Source organism: Lynx rufus, unplaced genomic scaffold (genome assembly GCF_022079265.1).
Source record: "Lynx rufus isolate CCGP_SWC_20201006 ecotype Redwood Valley unplaced genomic scaffold, mLynRuf1.p SCAF_20, whole genome shotgun sequence".
NCBI lineage: Eukaryota > Metazoa > Chordata > Mammalia > Carnivora > Felidae > Lynx > Lynx rufus.
This window is the reverse complement of record NW_025814835.1, coordinates 19,182,231-19,200,869: the sequence shown is the minus strand read 5'-3', so window position 1 is coordinate 19,200,869 and position 18,639 is coordinate 19,182,231. Positions and strand designations below refer to the sequence as shown.

Here is an 18,639-nt window from a genome sequence, read left to right as displayed (position 1 = left end):
TTCATGAAATATCAAACACTTCAAATAAAATTAGGCATCTTTTCCAAAATGTGTTGGTGATGTTTAATGAACATGTAGGTTTTGTTTTGTTTTGTTTTGTTTTGGCTGATAGTTGCTTGGGTTAATGGAAGTCAGAAAATGATGGAATAATAAAAAGTTAGGGCACTGGTCAGTTTAGGGCAGAGAAAATTGCTCAAGTGCCAATGGTTATTCTGCAGGCTCTTTTAGAATAGAAAATTACTGGAAATACATGACTTTTTAACCACTGTCTCCCATTCAGCTTAGCAATTGTAATTTATGACCTCTCAAGCTCACTGAAGGTATTTTACTAGCGTTTTGCACGTACATATTTCTTTCTGAATGTTGGTAGTTAATATATGTCAGTGATAACAGACTGCTAGAGTGTGCCAGTTACCTTCTGTTCTCACATTCAAGTTATTTATTTGGCTGTCTTCCTTAAGAGCTCTTCTTTTTTCTAAACATTTCAAATATAAACAAACAGTAAAAACCACCATTAGGGGGAGTGAAAAGTTCACACTAATAAAAGATCACTTTACTTAGTTTAAGAAACAGTTTTCTGACTCATTAACAGGCCTTCGTGAGTGTAGTGGTGATTAAACCATGTCAGCTAATTAGCTGCATGGGTCCTACGACATGTCTGGTTGTGTATGTGTCACAGATAGAATAAAAGAGGAACAGCCTGCAGTGAGGAAAAACAGTATGTTAGCAGGGATTTGACTAGGGGGACTTGTATTAATTGTTGCAATTATTATAGAAAATTAATTGATTAGCAACTCTTCAGTGAAATCCAGAGCATGTAAAATCAAGACGTATTTTCATTTGCTGATGGATACAACTCTTTTTTAAGCCAAAGCTAATATACTTTATTCACTTCTTTGTTCGTGTATTCAACAAGTATTTGGGTGCATGCTACGTGGCAGAAATTCTGGGCACTGGAAATACAGTGTAGAACAAAACAAACATCAATCATCACTTTCAAGTTTACATTATAGTGGGAGAGCCAGAAGAGAAATAAGCAAAACGTTTGGTATGTTAAAGGATTGTAAGTGCTCTGGAGAGACAGGATAAAATACTGTTAGGATGCTAGATTTTGTCATTTCTGTTAGTTGGGAAAGGGCTCGCTGAGAAGAGACCTGAAGGGGGTCAGGGAGTGTGCCCTGAAGACCTGCCTGGGGGACACTGTTCTGAGATAAGACCCTGCCTGATGAGTTGAAGAAAACCAAGAAAGAGTCAAGAGCGGATGAAGAGAAAGCATGGGAGACAACAGCAGCCTCATTCATGTAGGATAGGCAGTTGTATAATTTGGCTTTTACTCTGAGCGAGACAGGAAGTCATGGGAAGAATTCCGAGCAGATTCGTGATGCGATGTGATTAAAAAAAAAAAAATAGCGTCATTCTGCATGCTCTGTTGAGATTGCAACAGGAAAACAGGGGGACCGGTTGAGAGGCTATTGTGTTATTCATGGTGGGAGATGCCAGTGATTTGGAGTGGGGTGGTGGTAGTGAAGGTGTAGAGGAGTCTTATGGCTCCGGATAGAGTACTTTGAAGGTATTACCGGTAGTGGTTTTTTTCTGATGGTGTGGGGTGTGGAATGTATGTGAGGGGAGACTCAAAGATGATTCCAGGATTTTGGCCCGTGGACCTGTAAAAATGGAGTTGCTGTCAACGGAGATGGTGAGGATTGTGGGAGGCACAGGTTTGGGCAAGAAGACCAGGGACTCACTTTTGAACAGGTCAAGTTTGAGAAGCTAATTGGCTATCCAGAGGGAGATGTTGAGTAGGAAGTTGGATATGTGAGTGTGGAGTCAGAAGACAGCCTCAAGCTGTAAATTAGGAATTGCCAATGGGTAGTTGGTATTTAGGCCATGAGGCTTGGTGAGATCATTGAAGGAGGGAGGAAGGAAGGGAAGGAGGATTGCCAGAAAAGTGTGAGGACTAAGCTCTTGGAATGCCAACATTTAAAGGTCAAACATGAGGGAAAATGGAGAGACTAAAGCTCGAGAGGTGTCAGGAAGGAATGAAGACCTGGAGGCAAAGAGAAGTGTTTTAAGGGTGAGGAAGTATGAACTATGCCAAATGCTGCTAGTAGGTCAAGAAAGATGAAGATTTGGACTTGACATTGGATTTAGTAATGGAGAGGTCATTCGTGACCTTGTCAAGAGCAGTTGTGACAGGTAGAACACTTTTCTGTGGTCTCTAAGGAAAAGGGTAATGTTACGAATGAGGGCATTCTGACTTGGAGAGAGGTTACATATTTCCTTAAGGTTTGTAGTTAGTAAATGCAGGAGCTGGGACCGTCCCTTGCCAGAATGACTGTCAAATCATCGTATTTACTCAGCGTACTTCACCAGTCCCCAGAATAATGTGGCAATTCAACTTCCAGTTTGGGGCAGCATGTTTGTTTCTACTTCTGGGTCGTTTAATTTATGAACAGTGAAAAACTTCAGTGCTCAATTTAGTTTTGATGGCAACATGAGGGAAAAAAGTAGGAATAACCGAGAGGCAGGTGAGATTAGAGGAGAGATTTGGTTCTACCAAATGGGGTCCCTGTTGCCTAAAATTTAGGGGCTCGATGGGCATCGTTTGCTTTTAGCTTAATCGTAGCTCTTGAAACCGAGGCGGGTTGGTGATAGAGCAGAGTTGAATTCAGACATCCTGATGGCAGCTGTAGAAATTTAGAAAATGACTCATGCCTCAACATCTATGAATCATTTAAAAAATTGTGATGTATTTTTGACCAGATAGCTCTACAGTTCTTCAAAACCTGATTCTCATGTGCTCAGGGCTGTTTTGCAATGAGAAAGAAGACTGTGTTGTCTTCCATTGCCATCTGCTCGTTGCACATGTCCTTTTGAACAGAATATTGGAACTCCTTTAAAACAGCAGTCCTTAAGTTTCAAGTTCATTGGGAGTAGGTTTCTTGCCACTCAAATAATAAAGTATAATGTTGTCAGTTTAGTGACAAGCTGAGTGTTCAGAAGGTTGTGTCCCTCACAACTCTCGAATTCCAGAAACGTTTTGTTCTGAGTAAGCAGCTCAGTTATTTCTTAGTACATTTTATGGCCTAGCTGTCTTACTGCTTTATAGTCAAGAGTATGATCTGATTCAGTTTTTTCCAAGTCTTTAATCAATTGGTATCAAAAGCACAGCACAAAGAAAACTCATAGTCTTAATAATCACTTCCTTCATGATATCATATTGTGAATTTGACTTGAACACACTCTTCTGACAAATGAAGTAGGAATATTCTATGAGAATCTGAATAAACCTTTACAGACTTTCCTTTTTTCTTCCCTTGCAGCTGTGGCAAGTAAGGTTGAGCTACTTACGGTCCTTGTTTCTTGTGTTCCCTGTCAGAAGGTGGGTAGTGTAGGCTGTTCATGTGTGCCCATTCTCATGAGAGAGAATTTGAGTTTGTTGTTCTGTAAGTCTCAGGGGGCCTGCCTGGCACACAGGAAGTACACAGACTGAGATGATATTGGCTCTCTGAAAATGCCCGTGTTCCTGGGATAGAAATACACTTTGCTTTTGCATTTCAGAGTTAAAATTTATTTGTAATGTTTGTTTATTTTTGAGGGGGGGAGGGACAGAGAGAGAGGGAGACACAGAATCCAAAGCAGCCTCCAGGCTCTGAGCTGTCGGCACAGAGCCCGACATCGGGCTCGAACTCACAAACTGCGAGATCATAACCTGAGCCGAAGTCAGACACTTAACTGACTGAGCCACCCAGGCGCTCCCGAGAGTTTAAAAAGCAATGTAGAGAAATTAACATTGATCTCATCCTCGATTTTTCACATGTTGTCCTGTTTTATAGCTTTAGAAATCACATGAGATATCAGTGTTATATGTGATATCGCAGAACAGCATGGTCTTAATCACAACATCACTCCATAGGTTATTGATGGTTTTAAAGGAGGAAAAAATAGTTACAGTGGGGATATCTGGTAGTCAGTACCATAATCAAATGGTGTAGGACAATGTGATGTTACATGCCTCCTGTGGTGATGTACCATGAAGTGTATACAATGTCATCTATGAAGTATTCTTGCCCAAAATGTTTTACTTGAGCCTAGTGATGTCTTTGGGTTCAAATTCCAGTTTATGGAAAAATAGGAGATAGAGAAACAAGCTAAATGACATGAGAAAAAAAAATCACACAAATCTAAAATGTGTAACATTTTATGAGCAATTCATTTTTTTTTTTTAATTAATATGAAAAAAACAAAGTTGGGACTGTTTTAGAACTAAAGACCAAAGAGACATAACAACCAAATGCAATGCATACAACTTGAATATTTACTGGTTTAAAAGAAGTTACAAAAAACATTTTTTAGACAGCTGAAGTAATTTGAATATAGGCTGGATTATAGATGCTATTAGAGAATTATTATGGTGTTGATAATGGTGATTGTGATAATGGGATTGTGTTTATGAAGGACAATGGTCTTTATTTTTAAGCTGTATATTTTAAATTATTTAGTGGTGAATTGTCATAATGTGTGTAGGTTATTTTCAAAAGGTTTAGCAAAAAAGAATATGTATGTAGGTACATACATACACAAATGTTGACAAGGGAAATATGGTACAATATTATTTGTTGAGTGAGTTTTATACTCTTTTTTGAACCTTTTGTACCTTTGAAATTTTTCATAATAAAAAGTTGGATCATAAGGGGAAAAGTAAATTTCATCCTAAGGTTTTTATTAAAAGAAAAATCAAATTAAATAGTCCAAATCCAATGAAAAACAGAGATATGAGATCTTCCCTTGTCCTTTGAATTCTTCCTAGGGCTTTCTATGCCTTCATATATCTAGGCAGAAGAAAGCTGACAAGATAGAGGATAATTGTGGGAGAACTGAACCAGACACCGAAGAGAGACGGTTGAGGATTAGCAAGTGATCGGCCATGTCAAACCAGCAGCTTTATAAGACTGTAAGAAATGAATAAAATTGGTTGGACTTAGAAAGAATGGAAAGAATAGGTGTCAACAGTACATTATTGTCAAAGCAGCCTCTCTTTCCTCACGTCTGTCCAGGGCATTGCTTCTCTCTGTTAGTACTGGAGAGTTCTGCCCTGGAGTGTCAGAGAAATCGTTGATCTCTTCATGTAGAAGGAGCTCTTGAGTCCTTAGATCCTGTTTGTGGATAGAAACTCGAATACCTGAGACCTTTTGTAGTGAGGAAAGGGAAACAGGGAGTCAAAGACCACAGGTTTCAAAATGTTGATTGTAATTAGAATGACAGAGAGAGAGAACTAGATTTACAACCAGGCGTCAGTAACAAGGGGAAGGTGTGTTGGATGAAGATGACATGTGAACATGTTAGAAGGACAAAGGCTAATTTAGTGGACATTAAAATGGTAGACAGGTAGAGGATGACTAAGGGAGTAAGATTCTTGAAAGAGTCCAGAAGGAGTTCGATTTAGCAAAAAAAGGGTCTTCCCTTGCTTGGCAAACAGAGCTTAGTAAATGCTAGGTATCGTTATTCTGTTTATTCATTCAATAAGTACATATTGACCAGTAGTAGAAGTCAGGAGCTCTTCTTAGTGTTGGTGAGCCACTGCACATCCCAGTAGAATGAAGTTTGCTTGGTGATGATTAAATAGCAAAGGTGGCGGGCTTACCCTTGAGGAACACAGATTACAACTTTCTTTTTTTTTTAATATTTTTTTTAATGTTTATTTATTTTTGAGACAGAGACAGAGCATAAATGGGGGAGGGTCAGAGAGAGAGGGAGACACAGAATCTGAAGCAGGCTCCAGGCTCTGCGCTGTCAGCACAGAGCCCGACGCGGGGCTTGAACTCACGGACCGTGAGATCATGACCTGAGCCAAAGTCGGACGCTTAACCGACTGAGCCACCCAGGCGCCCCAGATTACAACTTTCTAAACAAATTACACATAAAGCCGTAAGTATTATGTGCCCGTATATAGAACATATACTGAAAATATGTTTGCAGAAGTAGTGATTCATGGGTTTGGGGACAGAGCGCTCACAGCAGAGAAGAACTAGGATTTGAAAGATTGTACACTACAGATAGATTCTTGTTAAACATTTTTTGGAAACTCCATGTATGCACACATGCATCATTAAAACAAAAGAAACTGGTGAGTCAGGGCCATTTTATTTCGTTATTTATTAAGCTATATTTTGGAATACAGTGAAGTAGCCAAAGGAAAACTTTAAGACCAATGAATTTATCTTGAGAATTAGGATTCCCACTCAATGTAGCCTCTTACTTCTTACTTTCCTTCTTCATAGATAGTTGTCATTGTGTTTTTTGTTTGTTTTTGGTTTGTTATCATTACAGAATTATTCTAAATGTATGCATATGTATGCATGTATACATGTATATATAGATACACATATATATATATAGATACACATACATATATCTTCCTTTTAAAGCCCAGAATGGGAGTGTGTTTTATTTTAAAAAAAAATTTTTTTTAAATGTTTTTATTTATTTTTGAAGGAGAGACAGAGCATGAGCAGGGGAGGAGCAGAGAGAGAGGGAGACATAGAATTTGAAGCAGGCTCCAGGCTCTAAGCTGTCAGCACAGAGCCCGATGCGGAGCTCCAACTCACGAACTGTGAGATCATGACCTGAGCCGAAGTCAGATGCTTAACTGACTGAGCCACCCAGGCGCCCTGGGAGTGTGTTTTAAACACTACACTGTATCTTTATCTCCCACTATATATTTTGGAGATTATTTCATATCTCACACTGCAGTGTTCCATTGTAAGGCTCTATCATAATTTAATCTCTTAATTGGTGGACATTAAATTTTTTTTCTGTGTACCCTTTAAAAATGAGAGAAAATTTGGGGCACCTGGGTGGCTTAGTTGGGTAAGCATCTGACTTCATTTGGCTCAGGCCATGATCTCACAGTTTGTGAGTTTGATCCCTGCTTCGGGCTCTGTGCTGACAGCTCAGAGCCTGGAGCCTGTTTTGGATTCCATGTCTCCTTCTCTCTCTGCCCCTTCCCTGCTTGACCTCTGTCTCTCTCTCCCTGTCTCAAGAATAAATAGGCATTAGAAACAATTTTTAAAAATTAGAGACAATTTTAAACACAAACAAATCAAGTAATGTCATGAACCCTCTTGTACTAAAAAGGACTTCAACACTCATTTTTATAGGCTGGGTTCCCTGGTGAGCAAACCCTGAGATGGAGATTCGCCCTCAGGTTTATTAGGGAGTGCTCTCGGTATCAACATCCAGGGAAAGGAAGGACAGGAAGTGGGTTCTGCCAAAGGGAGAAGTTGAGTTATGATGAGTCTTAGTGGAATCTCATTTGACCCCGGGGGGTGGGAGGGGGGTGAGGGGAATTCTGAAGATGGAATGACCCTTTAGGGCTATTCTGAATGGATACGAGGGGACCTGGTTTTTATATCCCTGAATCGATCAGTCATTGGATATGGGCTGTCCCAGGGGAAGAGGGTAAGAGCTTGGGTAAAACATGTCCTTTTTTGGCTAGGGCATTTCCTTCCTCCCTCTATATGCCACTGAGCCCCGACATCGTATCATTTTGTTCATAAATATTACAGTTCTACTTACTTTTGATTAACGTGATTTAGTAAAACACATTGATTAACCAAGTTGAGTGAAGAATGACGTTTTCTGGTATATGGAAGTCTGTGGCAAGTGAAGACAGTATAGAATAGTGAAGAGTATTTCATTAGGAATCAGGAGGTCTGTGTATGCCTGTGAGCTCAGTTTGCCATGCGATTTTGAGAAAGTGACCAATGTATCTGAATATCCACCAAAATAAAAACTGTTAGATGGCAGATGAGCTATATTCTCCATTTCTAAATCAGGAAGCCAGTTTACTTATTTATTTATTTTTGGTCAACTATAAAAGTCTTTCTTTTATAACTGCTTAAATGTAAAAAAACAAGCAAAGCAGCAGGAAGTAGACCCATTTTCCTCAACTTTTGCAAAGATTTGGTTTACTGATATAGGCAAAGGGTGCTTGCACTTTTGTTGTTCCTGTGGAACACTTTCTGTTGAATTCTCTGGTGCCATTTTATGAAAATATTCTCTGACTTACAATTTCTTGAGACCAGATTAGCTGTCTGTTCCCCTTCTGCCTCATTTATGTTATCACTTCCCTTCCTCCCTCCTGTCATGCTCGCTTCCTCCCTCTTTCCTCATCACTCTGCCTAGAAAATAGGTCTTTTTCTTGCCTCTAGCCTTACATATTGCATCAAACCCCATGATTTATTGTTCTTCTGTATCGTCTTGTATTTTCTTTTTCTTTCAAAACTCATAATTTTAGCTAAGCTTCTTCTTTGTGCGCACCCAGCCTAATTGTCATAGCATCATATTTGTTTTCCCTCTCTGTAGTTTTTCACTGCGTTAATCCAAACTTTATACTATGTCACAGAGTTTTAGCGTGTCGCTTCTCTGTCTACTTAATGGGACCACTAAGTCACATTAGTCTGATCCTGCCCAAGACTAATGTGAAACCTGGTAGTATCTTCTCCCTTCTCAAAATCTATTTTGGTTAAGTGTAGACTCATTTGTCCCATATATTAGAATCTGAATTTGTTAATGACTTCACTGGGCATCTGTAGTGTAATAATAGTGCTTATCCTTTACGTAGAAGGCTTTTAATATTTCAAAATGCTTTTTCTTTTCTCTTGTCCTTGTAGTACCTTTCTGTGGAGCCTATTTCATAGATCATGCTCGTCGCTATCAACTTGGTGTGAGCACCAAATCCTATCTGTTGTGTCTTCAAAATAGCTCTCATATTCCTCTTGTTATTGCCATTCTCACTATTACTGTCCTTCCTCATATATTCATTGGAGACAGCCTATGTGGCAGAAACCATGCTAAGCATTATGTGGTGAATACACACACGCGGTTCTGATCTTAGGGAACACGAGCATAAAGAGTAGTAGCGGAGAGTAGAAGACGTTTGTTGGTTAAACAAAAAAGCCCAGAAATAAGTAATGAGAGATTGTGATAAATGTCAGTACCATCATTTCTTACCAGCAGTACTGCAGCGGCCCCACTGTCTTCAAACCCAGTTATCTTTCTGAAAAGCAAATTCGGAGGTCAAACTCTTGACCTGTTTCCTGTTGCTGTCAGGTAAAACTCTACACTCCTTCAGATGGCTTATCAGCTCCTTTATCATTTGGTGCATATTGACCTGTTGTTTCTTGTGTCATCATTTGGCCTTTGTGTTCTGAATGCCACCTCTCCTATTTTCACTTCCAAGAAAGAATTGAGCTTTCTTATCTATGGGTTTTAGAACATGCAATTCCCCCAGCCTCTTCCTGGGTTAATTCTCACCATTATTTCTCCAGAAATCCTTCCTGGACCCATTAAAGTGTAGGTTAGGATGTCCACCTTTTGTGTCTCCATGGGTCTTGAGATTTCTCCTGTATCACACTCTATGGTAATTGTTTGCTTGCTCATGTATATGCTCTACTGGATAGTTGAATTGTGTCTATATTATCAACTGTTGTAATGCTGTGATACAGGCACAAAATTAAAACTTGGGAAATGCTTCTCTGAAATATATACTAATTATTATTATTATGAGACAGAATTTAATTTAAAAGCTGTTTTAGTATCACATAGGAGGTTGCAGTATTACTGCTAATGAAGTCATGCAGAACCAAATTGTCATATTTGCAGATAATAGAATTGTGTCTGACAAACCTATACAGTGGTACTTTTACGTTATAGCAGGAAGTCATTGAAAGATCATAACCTTATTAAAAATCCAACTTTATTAAATATGAAATGGCACTGCTGGAAGAAACCAGTAGATGTGGAGGCAGAAGGTGAAAAAGTCGGGGTGCCTGGGTTGAGCTTACGACTTCAGCTCGGGTCATGACCTCACAATTGGTGAGTTTGAGCCCCACATCAGGCTTACTGCTGTCAGCACAGAGCCTGCTTCAGATCCTCTGTCCTTCTCTCTCTGCCCCTCCCCACTGGCATTCTCTTAAAAATAAAATAAAAATATTAAAAAAATAATAAGAATGTGAAGAAGTAGGAAAATCTGTGTTTTTTAAAAATTAGTATTTACTGAGCATCTGCCATGTGCTAGGCATTTCACTAGTTGCGTTATGTGCATTTTTTTCTCTTAATCATTAGGATGGCTTTCCTAAAAGACGGTATTATTGTCCATCTTTTACAGATGGGGAAGCTGAGACCCAGAGGGGTAACTTTTTCAAGATTCCATAAAAGAGCCAGGATTTGAATACAGTTCTTCTAATTGTGAGTTCAGAGTTCTTTCAATTATGATTATTTTTGTTCTTCTTGTTGACTGAAGTACAATTGTATTTCTATACAGAACTAAGAAATAGGGGAAATTCAGTGAAATAGACAAATACATGAAATTAAAGTAACCAAAAGAGATGACTTAATTTTTACCTCTAAGATCCTTGCTCTTTACGATTTGAGGTTTTTGACTTCAAAGTGATGCAAAATTAATTTTATAAATAACTGTTGGGGAGAAAACTAAACCTCAGAAATGATATGACCAAAGACTGCATGTTTAGTGGTAGAATGAGGTGTAGACTCGAACTTCTGACATTTGGCTGTGAAACTTTATCACTGTAAAATTTTTATTTGATATACAATCTCTAAATGTAATTTTAACACTGATTTTGATATAAACATGAATGAAAATGGAATGTTCCTAATATTCTTCTTTTTCTAGAAGTATCTAGTCTTAGAACATACCTGTTTGTGATTTGAAAGCCAGCATTTTCCCTTGATATATTAGTGACAAAATATGAATATGTTGTACACAATATTTTGGAGAGTTGGATAATTTTATTCAGAATTTCTATTAAAGTTAATACTATGTCAGATTAATAATTTGTTCAGTCACTTTTGTTTTGGGCCTTTTCCATGAAATATGAATTTTAAAATCTCAATCCTGTTCTAGGACTTTCATTCCCATTTAATATAAAGCTTTTTTGGAATGTATTTAATTCCTCTCAGACAATAGATGATAATGTTGCAAACAAAGACTGGATTATTAGCTAATCAATAGAGTGGTTGAGTGATGATGGTTGAAAAACTGCATACTCTTGATTTATATTGCCTTTTATTGCTCTTAAGTCATGTGCGGTGCCAATTTAGAGTGTCTTGGCTTATCCGTTACTCATTTTATTTTATTTTTTTTACATATACATATATATTTTATTTTTAATTTAATTTTTAATTTTTTAAAATTTACATCCAAGTTAGTTAGCGTATAGTGCAACAATGATTTCAGGAGTAGATTCCTTAATTCCCCTTACCCATTTAGCCCATCCTCCCTCCCACAAGCCCTCCAGCAACCCTCAGTTTATTCTCCATATTTATGAGTCTCTTCTGTTTTGTCCCCCTCCCTGTTTTTATATTATTTTTGTTTCCCTTCCCTTATGTTTATCTGTTTTGTCTCTTAAGTCCTCATATGAGTGAAGTCATATGATATTTGTCTTTCTCTGACTGACTAATTTCACTTAGCATAATACCCTCTAGTTCCTTCCATGTAGTTGCAAATGACAAGATTTCATTGTTTTTGATTGCTGAGTAATACTCCATTGTATATATATACCACATCTTCTTTATCCATTGATGGACATTTGGGCTCTTTCCATACTTTGGCTATTGTTGATAGTGCTTCTATAAACATGGGGGTGCATGTGTCCCTTCGAAACAGCATACCTGTATCCCCTGGATAAATGCCTAGTAGTGCAATTGCTGGGTTGTAGGGTAGTTCTATTTTTAGTTTTTTTGAGGAACCTCCATAATGTTTTCCAGAGTAGCTGCACCAGCTTGCGTTCCCAGTCTGTTACTCATTTTAAAGAAATTCAAACTTAGATTCCTGTGTCCTACCTAATTACATGGCTAGGTCGTGGCTGATTTGCCCATTTTTTGTTTTAATCAGTTGTTTAGAACTAGGTTACCACTTGTTACCAAGTGGTACTCTCAGTTAATCCTTCTTAGAAATACTTGTCTGTGATATAAGCCTTGTTATCCTTTATTTCACATTATTTCATTAGTGCTTTTAGTGGCTTTTCTAAAGTTTCACTTTTATTAGATTTTTAAGATAGTAGACAAAATGTTTTGAAGCATTTATATTTTTGATGGAACGAGATTATCATTTTTTTCTTATATATATTTCTTTTTTAAATATAATTTATTGTCAAGTTGGCTATTGTATATATTTATTTGTATTAAGAATGTTCACACAGTTTGCTCATATAATGAACTGAAGATTCCTCATCCTGTTCCTTGGTTCGCTTTCTTTCTTCTTCTTTTCTTTCATGTAAGTTATATACTCACACAGTATAGGGTCAAGTAGATCTAGAAGACTTTATTACACCAAAAAGCATGAGAGAAAAAAAAATGTTGAAAGCCCAGAGGTCTATGGTGTAATGATTGAGGATTATGTGAAAGTTTAGGTAATTCACAGGACATCCATCGGTTTGGTTGCAAGTGACAAGTACCATGGAAGGCAAAGACTGTCTTAGTTTAAGGTAAGTCTCTAAAATGGCCCAGGTTATTAAATAAATACCAGTGACTTAATTATTGAAAGCATCTGCTAGATCAGTAGATGTTCAAGAAATTCTTGTTGCTTAATTATTACACCATAGCCAGATTTCTAGGTTTTAAGGAATTGAATATGTCTTTTCTTCGATTCAGAAATTCAAGTTAGGGGAGTTGCCCCTGGGTGGCTCAGTTGGTTAAGCAACTGACTCTTCATTTCGGCTCAGGTCATGATGTCACAGTTTGTGGGATCGAGTCCTGTGTCAGGCTCTGCGTGGAGGGCAGGGAGCCTGCTAGGGATTCTCTCTCTCTCCTCTCTTTGCCCGCCCCCCCTTCTCTCTCTCTCTCTCAAAATGAATAAACATTAAAAAAAAATTCAGGTTAAGATCTTGTAGTCTCTCAAGTTGTCATAAATAGAATGTGTTTGTTGTGTATGCTAATGGAAATTGTAAGCTCTTAGGAAAAATTACCTATGATTCAAGAATAATTTGTTTCAGTGGAGAGTATGTTACTGTACCCTAAAAAAGTAAGAATACTTGTTGTTTTTCAAAATTAAATTAAAAGTGTATTCATACATTATTAGGTACATGTCCAGCTTAGCATGTATGGCATTTAATTTTATATATATATATATATATATATGTATGTATGTATATATATATATATATATACATATATATATATATGTAATACATATACCTCACAGTGTTTTTGTCTTCTCATAGGTGAGTAGATACATTAGTATTTTTAAGGAGAAAATAGACTTTTTTTTGTTCTTCCATGTAATTTATTTTTAAATTTTTGTTTAAATTCCGGTTAGCATAGTGTGTAATATTATTTTCAGGTGTATAATATGGTGATTCAACACTTACATATAACGCCTGGTGCTCATCACAAGGGCACTCCTTAATCCCTGTCACCTGTTTAACTCACCTCCCTCCCCTCCTCCCCTCTGGTAACCATCAGTTTGATCTTTATGAAACTTTTTGTTTTCTAGAAGAAAAGTGTTATTCTCTCAGAAAAGTGATAGGAAGAATTCAGAACCTTTTAGGAGAGAGACACACAAATTATTTGATTTCTATTTGATTTTCTCTTTTGTTAAGAATTAATTTTGTCTGGTTAACCTTGTTGGACCAACAAGGTCCAAATTAATTGGATCTAATTTATATTGAAAAATAAGAGTGATGGAATCTCATTAAAAAGCCACATGTGCTACTTTGACAATATATCCCTTTAAGAAGTAAGATTGCTTTTAGAATACAGCTTTGCATTAGTAGTATTTCGTTGCAACTAGAGGAGTCAGTGCTCCCCAGATTGATACATGAATTTGATGCAGCTCTAGTCATAATCTTACCAGGCTTTTCTGCAGACATTTACAAGCTGATTTTTAAATTTGTGTGGAAGTTAAGAGGACCCAAAGGAATATCCAAAAGAATCTTGAAAGTAAGAACTAGCAAATTTCAGTGCTGAAAGGAAATATTTATGTGTTCTTTTGGTGTGGAGATTTCTTGAATTCTCTTAGAAATTAAGCAGGATTAGCTTTTACATATTGGACTTATATGAAACTGAAACATATATACATTTTACAGTGACCTATCTAAACCATCCAAGTTCATCTTTCACGTGTTGGTCAACTGATGATGAATTTTAATTATTTCTAGTAGTGTATGAAGGGGCCTGGCCACAGGATGATGGTTGTATTTGTCTCCCTGTCCCCTTCTCGCCCCCAACAAACCCTCCTCCCCCCGCACTTTTAGGGGCCTTAAGATTTTTCCTTTATGCAATTGTTTGTCATTCTTCTTACCACATCATGTATGCCATGGATGTTATCCTTACAAACTTTGGGGGTGTAGTGTATCTGAGTGTGCAGGGAGGAAAATTGTACATTTATGTGTAACAAAACTTGAAAAATGTGGCCTTAAACAAGTGGAAGTTAATTTATCCTATGTAACAAAAAGTCCAGTCTAGAGTTCGAGAAATTCTGTGAAGCCTGAGCTCTCCAATTTTTTGAATTAATGCAGCATCAGTGAGGATGTCTCCACGTCTGGGGCGAGATCACAGAGCCAGTGTTGAGATGTCCCTGACAATCTTCTCTGCCTCCAGCTTTTGAACATTCCCCCAAACCCACTTCTCCATAGTCTGCCCCCAACTCTGATTTAATACCCTTGTGTCTAGGAGGTTTTAAAATTAAGAGTGTTCTGAAAGTCCGGAGCACAAATCCACTTCTCCACATGAGTCCTAAATAAGACTTTGTCTCTTCTCCTCGTCCTCTCACCCTCGCCCCTCTCCCCGCACTCACTGCCCCAGACATGTTCTGATATTGTATTGTTCTTTTCTTGATTTTATTTTAGGGAGAGAGAGCGAGCGAGCGAGGGAGCGCGAGCAAGAGAGTGGGGGAGAGTGGCAGAGAAAGAGAATCTCAAGCAGGCTCCATGCTCAGTGCAGAGCCCTACACAAGGCACAATCTTATGACCCTGGGATTATGACCTGAACCAAAATCAAGAGTCAGACACTCAACCAACTGAGCCACCCACGTGCCCCTGTATTCTGTTTTTTTCAATACCATCTTCCGATTGGTCACCAGGTCCTTTTGATTAATTATTATTTATTTAGAAGTTGTCTCTGTTTATTCAGAACCGCCCTAGTCCCAGCAGCAAGGACGTATCAATAGCAGCTACTGATTGTGATATCCATTGCGGGTTCATGTTTCATTTCAGGTCTTCTTTATGATTATTTACCTTTTAAATATTTCACTTAACAGATACTTTCTATTTAGATCTTTTAGTGTACCAGCCAAGAAATAGCATTGGGCATAATTTAAGGACCTTTGACAGGGCATATATACCTATGGGTCAGGACAGGTTAGTGTAATTTTTTTGAAAATACAGCAGTGAATTTTGGAATCCGGTTCCTGCTGCACCCCACCTCCTTCCGCCACCCCCAACATAAGACATAAGATTGTAACTGTACCTTGGTCCGACAGAACTTCTTACATTATTCCTCAAATGAGCAGTTAACTAGCTGATGTAATATCCCCTGGAAAAGATGTAGTTAAGTTTTTCTTTTTTCTTTTTTAAGTCTATTTATTTTGAGAGAGAGAGAAAGCATGGTGGGGGAGGGGCAGGTCTGTACTGACAGTGTGGAGCCTGACATGGGGCTTGAACCCATGAACCGTGAGGGTATGACCTGAGCTGAAGTCAACCCTTAACCCACCGAGCCACCCAGATGCCCATAGTGAAGTTCTTTACCGTTATTTCCTGAGAGGGAGAGAGCATTGCTTTTTGATTGATTAATTTTAGTATTATAAAATTCTTTTAAAAGAACATATCCCAGTTATGGGTTGAGTTGTGTTCCCCTAAAATTCAGATGTTGAAATTCTAACTTCCAAAACCTCGGAATTTGACTTCATTTGGACATAGGGTTTTTATGGAGGTAATGAACTTAAAAGGAGGTCATTGGGGTAGGCCCTAAACGAATATGACTGCTGTCCTAATTAGAAACATATTTGGACATATACACAGGGAGAATGCCGTAAGAGCGTGACGATGGCCTTCTGCAAGCCAAGGAGAGGGACCTCGAACAGATCCTTCTCTTGACAGTCAACCCTACCTATACCTGATTTCAGACTTTTAGCTTCAAGAACGATGAGACAATAAATTCTGCTGTTTAAGCTACTCAGTTTGTGGTCATGGCAACTGTAGGAAACTGATCCAGTTCTTTATGAAAATCCTTCATTGCCCTTAATGAGAATTCCTCTCAGATTCTGGTCGACTGTCAGTTCTTGATTTCTGTGAGAATATGGGGGATTTTTGTAATTATTTTAATAATTTCTGGAGAAGCTGAGTTAGAGATTGATGTGTTTTCTAAAATATATACCTTTATCATGTTATGGATGATCATTTTCACTTGTTTTAAGGGCTTTGAAATTGCATTGTTCTTCTAGGTTTCCTTGAGTGCCTTGTCACCTGAATACCAGAATGTTCTTTCCTGTTCTGTTGCATCAGAGCAGGCACATCTCCCCATAGCATACATGTTCCTTAGTCCTTAGTCTCTGTGTTTGCATTTTCTTTAAGCAAAGCAGTATGCGTTGGATATAAGTCCTCAAATATCTAGAGAAATGATGTTCTCTTCAGATTTCACATATTGCATTCGATGCTGTGAGCTTATTTAACTGAGAGAAATCTTTGGGTGATATAATTTAATACTGAATGTTGTCACCATGGAGAAATGAATTCCTTCCAGATTCCCTTTTTGAAAAAGTCATTGTTGGGTATGTTTTTCAGCCAGGAACATGCTGTACCAAATTTATTAAAATTGGTTCAGTGCTTTGTTTCATTTTATAATATCAAATAGAAATACGGAAATTAAAAAAAGAAATACGGAAATAATGTCATGGTAGCCTATGAAATGGTGAAAATGATATGTATAAGGTTTTATTAATAGGAAGTGAACTTGGAATTTTTTTCTTAAATGCATACCTTTTACTTGTAACAAAAGATGAAGTTTTTGGGGGGGTGCACAAACTGATAAGAGTCATGTATTTTTTTTTTAATTTTTAATGTTTATTTTTGAGAGAGGTAGACAGAGTGTGAGTGGGGGAGGGGCAGAGAGCAAGGGAGACACAGAATCCAAAGCAGGCTCCAGGCTCTGAGCTGTCAGCATAGACAGCACAATCTTAGCATTTTAAAGAGTCTATAGTTACACACATATCAGTTGTCACTTAAAAATTGGGGGCAGAAAAAATCACTACAGTGACCATTTCTGATTGATCATTTGTCAGTTCTGTAGGTGACCCGCTAGTGTCTCATAAGATCTGGTGGAGTCTTCTGTCTTCTGTGGAGCCCTCTTTGATTAGTCCATTCTTCATTTCTTTTTAACTTCTCTGAACTAGTATTTAAGTTTTTAGCCACACAAGTTTATAACACTTAAATCTAGTTGTTTCACCAACTAGATCTTGATTTTGTCATGTGAAGGAATAATTCCCTGTATGTGTGCTGTCCTGCCAAAGGTATACTCCCACGTACACTATTTAATTGATTATTCATCTCAAATTTGAACCCCTTTACCAGAACTAAATTTTTATTATGCAGAAATGAGTTTAAAGAGAAATCCTTTTTCCCTCAAGTGTCGGAAGTTACAATAAAAGACATTCATGATCTTGAGACATAATAAATACAGTTGAATGAGTTTTCCTTTGAACATACTCTGTGTGTGTGTGTGTGTGTGTGTGTGTGTGTGTGTGTGTGTGTGTGTAAATGTTTATTTTGGGGGGTGGGGGAGAGACAGAGGGAGACACAGAATCCGAAGCAGCCACCAGGCTCCAAGCTGTCTGCACAGAGCCGGATGCGGGGCTTGAACTCACGAACCATGAGACCGTGACTTGGGTTTAAGTCGGACTCTTAACCGACTGAGCCACCCGGGCACCCCTGAGCATACCTTTTTTAATGTTTAGCACACAGTGAAACAACCTTTTTCTTGAACATCGCTATTTATTACTGGTTTGGAGACCTGACAAGATTTACAGACCTCACTTGTCATTGGTAGCATAGCAGAATGAATAAGATGACAGCATCTGAAGTCAGGCTTCGTGGGTTTTGATTTGGGCTCCATTATTTCGCTTTTCATCTTGTGACTCTTTGTGACTCACTGTCTGTATCTGTGAAAGAGAGGTGATAATAGTACTTGCTGCATGATTTATTGTGAGAATTGAGATTTTAATTATATTTTATATATATAATGGAATTTTATGTATTGTCCTTTATGTGTGTTGTATATATGATGTCGTATATATGATGTGTCGTATATATATGAGAATCTTGGCACTCAGGAAGTTCAAGTTGGCTTCATAATACAAATGTATATGTTTTAGAAGGAAATAATGTAATATTTGACATTATTCTTATGACGTTTCTAGGTTTGAAAACACAATGGCAGGAAACAGCCTTGTCCTACCCATTGTTCTTTGGGGTCGCAAAGCACCAACACATTGCATCTCAGCGGTACTTTTAACAGACGACGGGACCACGATTGTAACTGGATGCCATGATGGACAAATATGTCTCTGGGATCTCTCAGTAGAATTGGAAGTGAGTATTTGAAATGGATATTGTATTTTTTAGA

The 18,639-nt window shown here is 37.9% G+C and overlaps 1 protein-coding gene across 1 annotated transcript in view; it reads left to right on the top strand.

Moving 5' to 3' along the window:
* Positions 1-18,639, top strand: part of WDR7 (WD repeat domain 7) — a 357,963-nt gene that overhangs the window by 5,685 nt on the left and 333,639 nt on the right. The window contains exons 2-3 of the mRNA XM_047086392.1: positions 10,172-10,251; positions 18,434-18,605. Of these exons, the coding sequence (XP_046942348.1) occupies positions 18,447-18,605 (159 nt within the window). The 5' untranslated portion in view covers positions 10,172-10,251; positions 18,434-18,446. The remainder of the gene's footprint in view (positions 1-10,171; positions 10,252-18,433; positions 18,606-18,639) is intronic.